Raw genomic sequence first — 12,510 nt, forward strand, 5'->3', positions numbered from 1 at the left:
CATTCAGACCTTCAACTGATTCTAAAATTATCAACAGATGACCTTTGTGCAACGTGGCTTTTGTCATGTACCCTCTGCTTGATGCTAGAGAACCTAGGGCACTCCTCCCTACAACCAACCGCATTATACCTACTTGTATTCACAGGCTATTTAGCCTAGGAGCCCCTCCCACCTCTATCCAAATTTTTCTACCCTTAAGAGCCCAGCACTTAAGTGCCACAAACTACACTGCTTTCCCTTGTTTTAATCACCCTGATCGTGTGAGTATTTCTACTCCTGATACAGCCACCTTGGCTGTTGGAAAAGCAGGACTGGTTGCCCATGGCGCTGGTGGAAAGCCTGTGATGGGCTCAGAAGGAAAACACCTGCTATTCCGGGAATGTTAGCCGTGCCCTGAACCTCTGCCTCACATGCCTCTGTGTGTCGTCACTTCTGGGTGGCTGGTGCTCCAGGGGGAAGCTTCCAGGTGACCTGGATGATACTACTCCCGAGGCCAGTTTAAACAGCATAGAAAAAAATTGTTTTTAAAAAGGCCTTCCTTGGTAGCTCAGAAGTCTGAATACATGGAGAATTTGTGATCCTTTTTCTTTCCAAACTTTCATCTGGCTGCACTCTGTGCCAATGACTGAATAACCAGGAAGGGAACTCACAGCTCGTCTTTATTTCTAACTCCCCTGCTCGGAGACTGAGAGTCTTCCAGCGAGAGTGTCCTGGAAAAGGAGGCTCCACTGCACCAAAGTCCCCACCTGTCTTCCTGCCACCTGATCCCCACAGGTCTTTGCAAATGTTACAGTGACCGTCCATGATTCTCTGCTTCATGCCCATCTGAATCGTAAATCCCTGCTTGGCCAGCACTGCCTCCGTGGAGACTTCCCTGAGCTCCTCCCCATCCTTTTCCTTTCTCTTACTTCTATTCCCTAAACATTTTTACCACAAGGCATTTCAATAATTACTTAAAAATTATTTATTTGAAAGTCAGAGCGACAGAGAGAGGAAGGGAGAGGCAGAGAGATCTTCCATCTACTGGTTCATTCCCCAGATGGCCATAATGGCCGTGCCTGGGCCAGGCTGAAGCCAGGAGCCAGGAGATTCATCCAGGTCTCCCACATGGGTGTCAGGAGCCCAAGCATGTGGGCCGTCTTCCGCTGCCTTCCAAGGTACATTAGCAGGGAGTTGAACTGGAAGTGGAGCAGCAGGGACACAATTCTGGTTTTATTGGCTGCACTACAATGCTGGCCCCTGATTACTTTTTTTAAATGAAATTTTAGCATTTTATTTTGGAATAGTTTTCAATTTATAAAACAAAATTGTGAGGTAGTAATAAGAGTTCTCATATACTTTCCAACTCCATCTCCCATACTGACATCTCACAGTACTGCCAGTTAATGAACCACACTCAGCTTCTCCTATGTTTGTAATCCAAACTCCCTTTATCTTTCCTACCTCTAGGAATCAACATTCTGCATTCATAATGAGGATTTAAAAATTTTAGCTCCCACATATAAGGGGGAATATGTAGCATTTGTCTTTCTGTGTCGGTTCATTTCACTCAACATGATATCCTCTACTTCAATCCATTTTGCTGCAAATGATAGGATTTCAATCTTTCTTATAGCTGAAAAGTATCCCATTGTGTGTATTTATGCCATATTTTCTTTATGCATTCATCTGATGGATACCTTGGTTGGTTCCACATTTTGGTTATTATGAACCATACTGATATAAATATGGTTGAACAAGTATCTCTTTGATAAAATTTCATGTCTTTAGGGTATACCCAGTAGTGGACTTTTTATATCTTTTCTTCTTTCTTTCCTCCCTCCCTCCCTTCATGCCTTTCTAGAAATATCCATACTGTTTTCCACAGTAGCTGCATTAATTTACATTCCCACTGACAGTGTGTAAGTGTTCCCCTTGCATTTATTACTCTCTCTCTCTCATGGATAATAGCCATTCTGAAAGGGCTTCTCCACCAACTGTGCATTTAGGCCTGGCTGAATTGAGCATCTGGGCTTGGGATATGCATATATTTGGGAAAAAGATCCAAAATGGAAACAAAGAAACTATACTTGCAGTTTCCAAACAGACTGAATAATTCACATGACATTTTGATAGGCTAGAGAAATTGCATGATTTTCCAATTTTCCAAATAATCTGATTATTTTATTTTTTATAGGCTTAAATCAACTGGTTACCTTAGAATTGGAAGGAAACAATCTTAGTGAAATAAACGTCAATCCTTTGGCTTTTAAACCTTTGAAGAGCCTATCCTACCTGCGTCTGGGAAAAAATAAATTTAGAATTATACCCCAGGGTCTTCCAGCTTCTATTGAGGTACCAGTATCTTTCTTCTGATGTTTTAATGTAGTAAATATTAAATACAGCAAACTACAACAGAACAAATAAAACATCTTATAAGACTATTATGATGAAATTCAATGGAGTTCTTGGTTTTTTTTTTTTTTTTTTTTTTTTTTTTTTTTTTTTTTTTGACTGGCAGAGTGGATAGTGAGAGAGACAGAGAGAAAGGTCTTCCTTTTGCCGTTGGTTCACCCTCCAGTGGCCACCGCGGCCAGCACACTGCGGCCGGCGCACCACGCTGATCCGATGGCAGGAGCCAGGTGCTTCTCCTGGTCTCCCACGGGGTGCAGGGCCCAAGCACTTGGGCCATCCTCCACTGCACTCCCTGGCCACAGCAGAGAGCTGGCCTGGAAGAGGGGCAACTGGGACAGAATCTGGCACCGGGACTAGAACCCAGTGTACCGGCGCCGCAAGGTGGAGGATTAGCCTAGTGAGCCTCGGCGCCGGCCAGTTCTTGTTCTACATACAGAATTTACTACAGTCCAAGCATTATTTTTTTAAATAATACAAAATTATGAATCTAAAGTATAATTACTAGTAGAGACCCTGGAAAAGTGAAAAATGGTACTTCTACCAGCTCTTGGGGGCAATGGGGAAGAGAATTGAGAATTTAAATAGAAACCATAACTTCTGAAAGATAACCTGACTTGGAAGACCAGAACAGTGAAGTTCATCACAGAGCAAGTACAAATTCTGTGAAAAAAAATCATCCACCCTCTTCACACATCCCAGGGCAAAGCATAGACACTGACCAGTAACTGCACAGATGCCCAAGTGCAGACCAGGAAGAGGGCCCCCGCGGGTCACTCTGGCCAATTCCTACTAAGACTGCTCTAACCAGCTCCAGATTCCAGGTCTGTCCTGCTCTACCAGCTCTGGAGAGTGGTCTCCCTGCTGCAGGTTTGCAGAGGTGGTCTTTGGCCGCTAAGGCTCTCTACTCCTCATTCCTGCCTCATGGACATGAGATCAGTGTCTATGTTCCCTGGAAACTCTGGGACAGGGCCCAGGCTCCTCGCCTGAACTCCAATCATGTTCAGCAATCATAGGGGAATGCGTCCAGAAATCAGGATGGAGCTTTGCCTTCCGTGACTGTGGCCCCAGGAAATCAGAAAAGAGGGTCACCACCCTTCTTCCTATTTCCAGATAAAAAGAGTTAAATAATGTTACAATTTTCCAACACTTGGCTAGACACATCAGAATCAACTTGGTTCTTAAGAAATACAGACGATTCCTGTATCTGTCCCAGATATGTACAATTCTTTGGATGACAAAGCCAGAAATTATAATGTTTAAAAATATAATATATAAAATTATACATAGATAATGCACACACACAGTAAAACATGCATACACAAACTTGGTTAATACAGTGCAATGTACCTAGCCCATGCCTGGACTTCCCACCCTAGTTTCTCTTTCTCCAAAGGGAGAAAGCACTGGACACACCAGTGTGTAGGCACATGACACATGCCATGAATCCTTCTGAAGCCATGCAGTGCACCTGCCTCAGTCACACATCTGCAGACTGCCTCATGCTGTTCGTTTTATAGCTGCAGGGTTTTTAGCATATGGACAGGTCTGCCAAGACTTGCTGCTTACTGGGGACAGTCAAATTGGAATTCATACTTTAAAAAGGTGATTCAAATGTATGATCAAATTTAGGGATCACTAATCCAGCTCACCCCCTAAATACATATGAAGGTAAAAGGAAAAACTAAAAAACTGCTTTACCTATTTCTTTTCTTTTTTTTTTTTTACATCTTTTTCTTTTTCTTTTTTTTTTAAGATTTTTATTTATTTATTTGAAAGTCAGAGTTACACAGACAGAGGAGAGGCAGAGAGAGAGAGGTCTTCCATCCGCTGGTTCACTCCCCAGATGGTCACAATGGCCGGAGCTGCACCTATCCAAAGCGAGGAGTCAGGAGCTTCTTCCCTGTCTCCCACATGGGTGCAGGGGTCCAAGCACTTGGGCTGTCTTCTACTGCTTTCCCAGGCCTCAGCAGAGAGCTGGATCAGAAGAGGAGCAGCTGGGACTAGAACCGGTGCCCATATGGGATGCCGGCACTGCAGGCCAGGGCATTAACCCACTGCGCCACAGCGCCAGCCCCTGCTTTACCTATTTCTAATAATTAGCTAATTAAATGACAAAACAGGGAAACTTTATATAACAAGAATTGAAGATTTATGTCAATTCTACTTCTAAACTCCAATAAAACAACAAGAAGAATTTAGGCTTTTTTTTTTTTTAAGTGAAAAACTTCCTCAAATGCCAACTAAATTTAACTTGAAGGTAACTACCTATTCAAAACTCATGAGCAGTTCTAGGAAACATCCTTCTTTGCTTAAATTAAGGCCTTAATTACTTTGAACTAATTAAATATAATGAAATAAATTACAATATAAACAAGTCTAAGAGAAGAAATACAAGGCTAAAAAATGACAGACAGCATGGAATAGTGAGACGCTGCCCTGGCTCCTGAGGCTGGGTGACAGTAGCCCTTCCCGGTTTCTCCACTGGCAAGAGGGGATAATGTTTCTACACACAATCAAGAGTTTTGAAGCCCAAATGAAATAATTTAAACAAATAGACTTTATAAAATAGGCTTTATTATGGTATGCTGTATCCTGTATCATAGCTAAGAACATTAATTTATTTAATTCCATAATTGTGACAGATCATACTCTTTATTTTATTAGTTATAAAATCTGATGACCTAAAAGTATGAGCTCACTCAAAAAAACCCCAAAAGACTCTTCAGATGACAAGCACTACCCACAACAACATTTTCAGCCTCTGTGAAACTGAATGCATTTATCAACTATCACCACTGGAAGAAAAATAATAAGCTTTTTCTGAATTTTAGGAATTATATCTTGAAAATAACCAAATTGAAGAAATAAGTGAAACTTGTTTCAATCATACCAGAAAGATCAGTGTTATTGTCCTACGTTATAATAAAATAGAAGAAAACAGAATTGCTCCTTTAGCTTGGATAAGTCAAGAGTAAGTACATGCTACAATTTAATTTTCTTAGACTACTTCTTCCCTTTGCTAAACAATGTATGAAAATCAGAAGTGGAGCAAGTGGTGAGGCATTGAAGGGCCTGCAGACAAGGGCTCTTTCCTGATGAGTCCTTACCCCAACTCCAAACTTTGGTTTCCTAGCACAGCTCCAAAACTGTTAATGGTGACTGGTGTTAGGATTACCCTGGTTACCAGTGCATTGTCAGTATGACTGCACGACACTGGGACACCTACCACGTGCAATAGCCGGGCTGGCTATGACCCTGAGGTTTGCTCTCAACTCACAGGTTGGCAGGAGGCTTAAATGAGATAGTCCACTGCACGTTTTGAGGATACGATCTGTCCTCTTCAGGTTGATGCACCTGGCTTCAGAACTGTGGCCTGCCTTTCCATACCATTCTGCTTTCCTTTTCCCCAAAGACCCCTTCCTTTAAGTCCTAGAAAATAAGAGTGAAGGTCCGGCCTGACAGCAGGCGGCTCATAGACTCCACCGTCCTGGACAGTGGGAGGGGAGGTGCTGGAGGCAAGCCCTGCATGTTCCGCAGACATTCTGGATCTGGGCTGTGCGACCAGAAATGATGAACCTGAGCAGCCTGTGATGATGCTGTTCAGACATAAGATGAGCAAAGATGTAAAGGGGCCACCCGGAGGGTAACTCCGTCCCTTGTGAGTCCCCAGTCAGGTGAAGAGATGGGCAGAAGCTCACCACATTCCCAGATCTCATGGTTGATTAACAAACATTTCAAGATCCCTCAGTCTTACTCCAAGTCCCAGAATTGCCAGGCCACCAAATCCAATGTGGAACAAAAAATGGAGAGAAAACATAAAATAAGCAAAAAATAAAATCTTCTTCTGGAACCAGAGGCAACTTCTGTGATAGATGGTTTGATGTAGGTTTTGTTTCTGAATCAACAGTCACAAGAGAGATATTTTGGGATGTCTGTAGGCCTTCCTAGTACCCTAGGTATCTCAGTTATTTTCCCTCCTGGAGCCTGATGTTCCCCTCTAACATACTTATGCAGCTGGGTTAGTATAGGACATTGCCAAGAACATGGTCTTGGAGCTAGACAGACCTAGGCTGGCACATAACTCTGTATCTAGAGTCATTACTTCAAGTCAGGAGTTGACAAAATGAACCAACAAGACTGGCCTTGTTAAAGGTGAGAGCTGTGATTCCCAACCTGGCTTACTTCTCTACTGCAGGAACCTGGAATCCATTGACCTGTCTTACAACAAACTCTACCATGTGCCCGGACACCTGCCCAAGTCTCTACTTCACCTGGTACTCATAGGGAATCAGATTGAACGGATCCCAGGCTATGTGTTTGGTCACATGGAGCCGGGCCTGGAATACTTGTATTTGTCATTTAACAAACTTACTGATGATGGCATTGACAGAGTCTCATTCTATGGGGCATATGATTCCCTAAGAGAGTTATTTCTGGATCACAATGATTTAAAATCCATACCACCGGGGATACAAGAAATGAAAGCACTACATTTTCTGAGGCTCAACAACAACAAGATACGGTAAATTCTGGCTTTTTCAAGTATCAGTTTAAACTGTGATTGACAAATACATGAGTCAACACCATGACATGAACTCTAGGATTTGCTTTAAGGAAAAAAAGTGCTAAGAGAATGGATCACGCAATATTCACAGATGTTAATAATTGTTGAAACTGGGTAATAGGTAAATGAAGATTCAATGTGGCTTTTTTTCCCCTAGTTTTGAATGTTTCCAAAATTTCCTAGAAAAACATTTTAAAATTGAGTATTACATAACACATACAACCTTAGAGGCAGGTTAAAATAAGGATTACAAATGCTAACCATATTATACTAATACTTTTACCTCATAAGTAATTTTGAAGAAACAGACGTGAAGTGCACAACACTTAAAATATATGCTAAAATTAATGCTGCTCCTTGCTAGATTTTTCTGAATACAAAATTCTGAATAAACTTAGTGAGACTCAACTCTCCTCACTTGGGAACACATAGTTCTGTGTGTTCAGTGATCTGCTGAATCTTTGTCCCTGCTTAACAGCAGGAGTATCTTGAGATGATCTGGGATGCTTAGTTTGCTTTTAAAAAAATTTATTTTGGTGGGGGCTGGTGCTGTGGCACAGCAAGTTAAGCCACTGCCTGCAGTGCCAGAATATGATATGGGTACTGGTTCAAGTTCAGCTGCTCCACTTCTAATCCAGCTCCCTGCTAATGAGCCTGGGAAATCAGCAGAGATTGGCCCAAATGCTTAGGTCCCTGCAACTATGTGGAAGACTTGGATGGGAGGGAGGGAGAATATCTTTCATCTCCTAGTTCACCCTACAAATGTCTGCAATGGTCCAGGCTAGACCAGGCCAAAGTCAGGAGCCTGGAACTCCACCTAGGTTTCCCACGTGGGTGGTAGGGGCCCAAGCACTTGGGTCTGCTGCTTTCCCAGGTGCACTGGAACTGGAGCAGCCAGGAATTGTACTGGCACTCATATGGGATGCCAGAATCTCAGGGACAGCCACAACACTGGTCCCAAGGGATGCCCAGTTTCCTGGTGCCTCATCACCACCACTGCCCAATGGCAGAAGTGTCTGGGATGACCCGGGACACTGCATTTGTTGGTGTGTCACCACTGGAGGTGGCTCTGTCCCTAAGGGCTGTGCATCTTGCTCTTCCCCATCTGTAAAGCCTCAAACTAGGGGCTGATTTTGTGGCACAGTGGGTCAAGCCACCAGCTGCAATGCAAAAAATAAATAAATAAATAAATAAATAAATAAATAAAAAATAAAAAAAAAATAAAAGGAAAGCCCTTGCTTTTGAGACTCCATGTCCATCTTTTGCTTTCCTTCCTATAAAGCTTTGTTCAAAGAGCCTGCTCCTTACTTGGAGAGTCGTGTCCACAGCCCCAAGTGGTCAATGGACATGCTCCTTTGTTTGTGGTGCTTGGGCAGGTGGTTGGTGTGGAAATTACAACTCTAGTTGAGACGTTTGCATTCCCAAATCATAGTACAGGGTTTGAGTCCCTGCACTACTTCTAATTCTAGATTCCTAATAATGCAGGAGAGCAACAGTGATGGCTCAAGTAATTGAGTCAACGACACTCCTTGTGGGAGACCCAGATTGAGTTCCTGGCTCCTGGCTTCACCCTAGCTCAGCCCTGGCTGTTGCAGGCATCTGTGAAGTGGATGGGGATTCCTGATCTTTCTACTTTTTTGTTTTTTAATATTTATTTGAAAGATAGAGTTTCAGAGAGAGGGAGGGAGGGAGGGAGGGCGAGCGAGCCTGTTTGTTCACTCCCTAAATGGCTGCAATGGCTGAGGCTGGGCCAGTTTGAAGCCAGGAGACTGGCACTTCATCCAGGTCTCCAGTGTGGGTGCACGGCTCAGTTTGTAGACCATCCTCTGCTTTTTCCCCAGGCACACTAGCAGGGAGCTGGATTAGAAATGGAGCAACTGGGATTCACTGGCGCCCTTATGGGATGCTGGCATCACAGGTGGCAGCCCAACCCACTGCGCCACAATGCTGCCCCTGTCTTTCAAATAAATAACATAATAAAAAAATTTAAAAACCAATAAATTGTGTTGCTGTTGTTTCAAGGACTTTCAGCGGACTGCCAGGAAAACATATTCTGAAAAAATAAAAGTATGAGTTCATACTGACATTCTCAACTCAAATTTAACAGCATATTTACCTAACTCCTTGTTAAACTCCTTGAAAAAAAGGAAGGGCTAATCTTGTTCTCTTCATAACATCTCACTGTCTTGGGAACTAACTCATTCCCAGAGATTAGTGTTAATCCCTTCTATGGGCAGTGCCTTTAATGACTTAATTATGTCAGACTAGGCCATGCCTCTTTGAGATGCCCCCTACCTCTCAGTCACCATACTGGGGGCCAAGACTCCAGCATGTGAACCCTTGAAGAAGCCACATCCAACCATAGCAGAGTGTCTGGCTTCCAAGTCATAAATAGGAAGACTCTCCCTACTTACAAGATAGTTTCATTCCCTATTCTAGTGCATTTACAGCTTCATTTTTCAAAACAAAGATTTACTTATTTATTTAAAAGGCAGAGTTACACAGAGAGGGGAATTGACACAGAGAGAAATCTATCCACTGGTTCATGCTCCAAATGAAGCCAGGAGTCAGGAGCTTGTTCCAGGTCTCCCACATGGGTGCAGAGGCCCAAGGACTTGGGCTGTCTTCCACTGCTTTCCCAGGCATATGAGCAGGGAGCTAGATTGGAAGAGGAGCAGCTAGAACTCAAACTGGCACCCATATGGGATACCAGCATTGCAGGCACTGGCTTAACTCACTATGCCCCGACACTGGCCCCTACAGCTTCACTTTTCACATTTAGACCCTAGACATAGCTGAAATTTATTCGGGTGTAGGATATAAGGATCTATTAACAAATGTAAAACCTAACTCTTATATTATGAAGGCTCAGCATTACATGGACCATTTGTGACTTTTCATGTCTATCTTTCCTTAGGAATATTCTTCCGGAACAAGTTTGCATTGCTGAGGAAGATGGTGACTCAATGCTGGAACATCTTCACCTTGAAAACAATTATATCAAAACTAGAGAAATACCATCCTATGCATTTTCATGCATAAGATCATATTCAAGTATTGTTCTTAAACCACAAAAAGTAAAATAATTTCAAGTTTTCCCATCACCATTTATAAACTTTACTCATATATCTGCAGTAGTATCATTTGTCATTAATGAGAGACATAACCTCAAGTATCACATTGCTGGTCAAATTAATTTGCCAACCCAATAACAAACAACCAAAAATTTACATCTAGGCATTTTAGTGGAGGTAAAAATGCTCAGTTTCCCCATTCAGCCATCTGATATTAACCAGGAGAATCTGGAATGAATAAATACATCCTCTGTGATTGCCGAAACTTCCTGTGTGAAGTTAAATATTACTGCAATGTTAATTTCCTAGCTTTATCATTGCACTGTGGTTATGAACACTATTAATATTAAGGTAAGCTAGCAGAAAGGTATATATATATTCTATATTATTTTTTAATTTTTGTAAAAATAAAATAAAAAAGATCTTCCTCAATTGTCAATGTATTTTAAATAAACAGTATTTTAAGATCTCTCATTTTTTTATTCAAGATAAATACATTATGGAAAGCAGTAGTTAAAAATACAAATTAAACTATTCATATTGTGATCCTGTTAATGTAAACCTAGTGCATGAATTTTTGGAAATTCCTGATACAGTGGTCATAATTAGCATTTATTTCTTCTGCCCTAATTTGCAGTAATACATCTTTTTATTCATTTTAATCAACACAAAGGCATTAGTTTTTTCTATGTATTGGCACTACCAAATGACACATTAAAATCTTTATTGAATAATGATCATATCTTTGTATTGCTAACTCAATTGATAACAAAAAACTATGCTGGCTTCTTATGAAGTTCCTATCTTCGTCTGTGGGCAGATTTCTCCAATTTTCAGGGTCAAGTTACTTAATCTTTTGATAGTTCCTGTACCACTCTAAGAACTCTCTTGTCCCATTTTATAGGACAGTTATAGGATTCAGAGAAGAACATGAATCATTTTGGAAAATATGGTGAGTGTAGTCATTATCACTAATACTTCGTGCAAAGCTGAGCGAAATCAGCATATCCAGCCACCACTGATCACATGGGTAAATTAAAGATGCGGAAATGTGACTTACCCCATTTGAGCTAATGTTATTTCTGGGCTCCTTTCTTAACACTTAGGATTCTGAGACTACAAAATGAACAAGAATAATATGGGACCAGGCACTGTGGCATAGTGGGTAAAACCACCACCTGTAGTGCCGGCATCTCAAACAGGTGCCAGTTCAAGTTCCGGTGTTCCACTTCTGATACAGCTCTCTGCTATAGTCTGGGAAAGCTGAATAAGATGACCCAAGTCCTTGGGCCCCTGCACCCGTGTGGGAGACCTGGAAGAAGCTTCTGAATACTGGCTTCAGATCGGCCTGGCTCCAGCAGTTGCAGTCATTTGGGGAGTGAACCAGCAGATGGAAGACCTCTCTCTCTGCCTCTGTCTCTCTGTAACTCTGCCTTTCAAATAAAATAAATAAATCTTAAAAAAGAGGATAATATGAAGATGAATGTGAGATTCAAGGACAAGTAATAGATACAGAATTGAATGGTTATGACTAGAAATAGAACTTTATATGGGCTGGTGCCGTGGCATAGGTTAAGCTTCGACCTGCAGTGCCGACATCCCATATGGGCGCAGGTTCGAGTACCAGCTTCTACATATCCGATCCAGCTCCTTGCTAATGGATTGGGAATGCAGTGGAAGATGGCCCCTATTCTTGGGCCTCTGCACCTATGTAGGAGACCTGGAAGAAGCTCTGGGCTCCTGGCTTTGGATCAGCCAAGCTCTAGTCATTGCAGCCTTCTGGGGAGTAAACAAGCAATGGAAGGCCTCTCTCTTTGTAACTCTGCCTCTCACATAAACAAATAAATAAATTTAAAAAAATAGAAAGAAACAGAACTTTACGGAAATGAAAAGTTGAGATTCATAATCAGTTTAGGAATGTAGGAACCTTACTAATGTAAACAGGCCAGGCTGAATTTAAGAAACAGGTAAAAACAAGAAGATAATGTTACACATCCATTAAACAAGAACCCTTGTGGAGGCCGGCGCCGCGGCTCAATAGGCTAATCCTCTGCCTTGCGGCACCGGCATACCAGGTTCTAGTCCCGGTTGCCCCTCTTCCAGGCCAGCTCTCTGCTGTGGCCCGGGAATGCAGTGGAGGATGGCCCAAGTGCTTGGGCCCTGCACCCGCATGGGAGACCGGGAGAAGCACCTGGCTCCCGGCTTCGGATCAGCACCGTGCACCAGTCGCAGCAGCCATTGGAGGGTGAACCAACAGTAAAGGAAGACCTTTCTCTCTGTCTCTCTCTCTTTCATTGTCCACTCTGCCTGTCAAAAAAAAAAAAAAAAAAAAAAAAGAAGAAAGAAAGCGATAGAGTGGGAATCCACACTACAAAAGCAGCTCAGGGGACAGTTGTCGGCCAGGTAAGGAGCACAGAGGAGAAAGGATCTCACATGCAGTGAGAAAGGGTACACCTGTGAGTGAACAGGTGAGTCTGG

At 42.4% G+C, this 12,510-nt stretch overlaps 2 protein-coding genes across 10 annotated transcripts in view; one reads left to right on the plus strand and one right to left on the minus strand.

Moving 5' to 3' along the window:
• Positions 1-10,769, plus strand: part of ECM2 (extracellular matrix protein 2) — an 89,437-nt gene extending 78,668 nt beyond the window's left edge. For all 6 annotated transcript variants that reach the window (XM_089336218.1, XM_089336222.1, XM_070050223.2 and 3 more), the window contains 4 exons: positions 2,177-2,334; positions 5,226-5,365; positions 6,590-6,916; positions 9,876-10,769. In XM_089336218.1, coding sequence (XP_089192344.1) covers positions 2,177-2,334; positions 5,226-5,365; positions 6,590-6,916; positions 9,876-10,044 — 794 coding nt within the window. In that variant the 3' untranslated portion in view covers positions 10,045-10,769. The remainder of the gene's footprint in view (positions 1-2,176; positions 2,335-5,225; positions 5,366-6,589; positions 6,917-9,875) is intronic.
• The window catches only part of CENPP (centromere protein P), a 252,595-nt gene that overhangs the window by 88,481 nt on the left and 151,604 nt on the right, over positions 1-12,510 (minus strand). The gene's annotated exons all lie outside the window — the stretch shown is intronic.

This window comes from Oryctolagus cuniculus, chromosome 1, assembly GCF_051225735.1.
Source record: "Oryctolagus cuniculus isolate XC-2025 breed Fujian yellow rabbit chromosome 1, ASM5122573v1, whole genome shotgun sequence".
NCBI lineage: Eukaryota > Metazoa > Chordata > Mammalia > Lagomorpha > Leporidae > Oryctolagus > Oryctolagus cuniculus.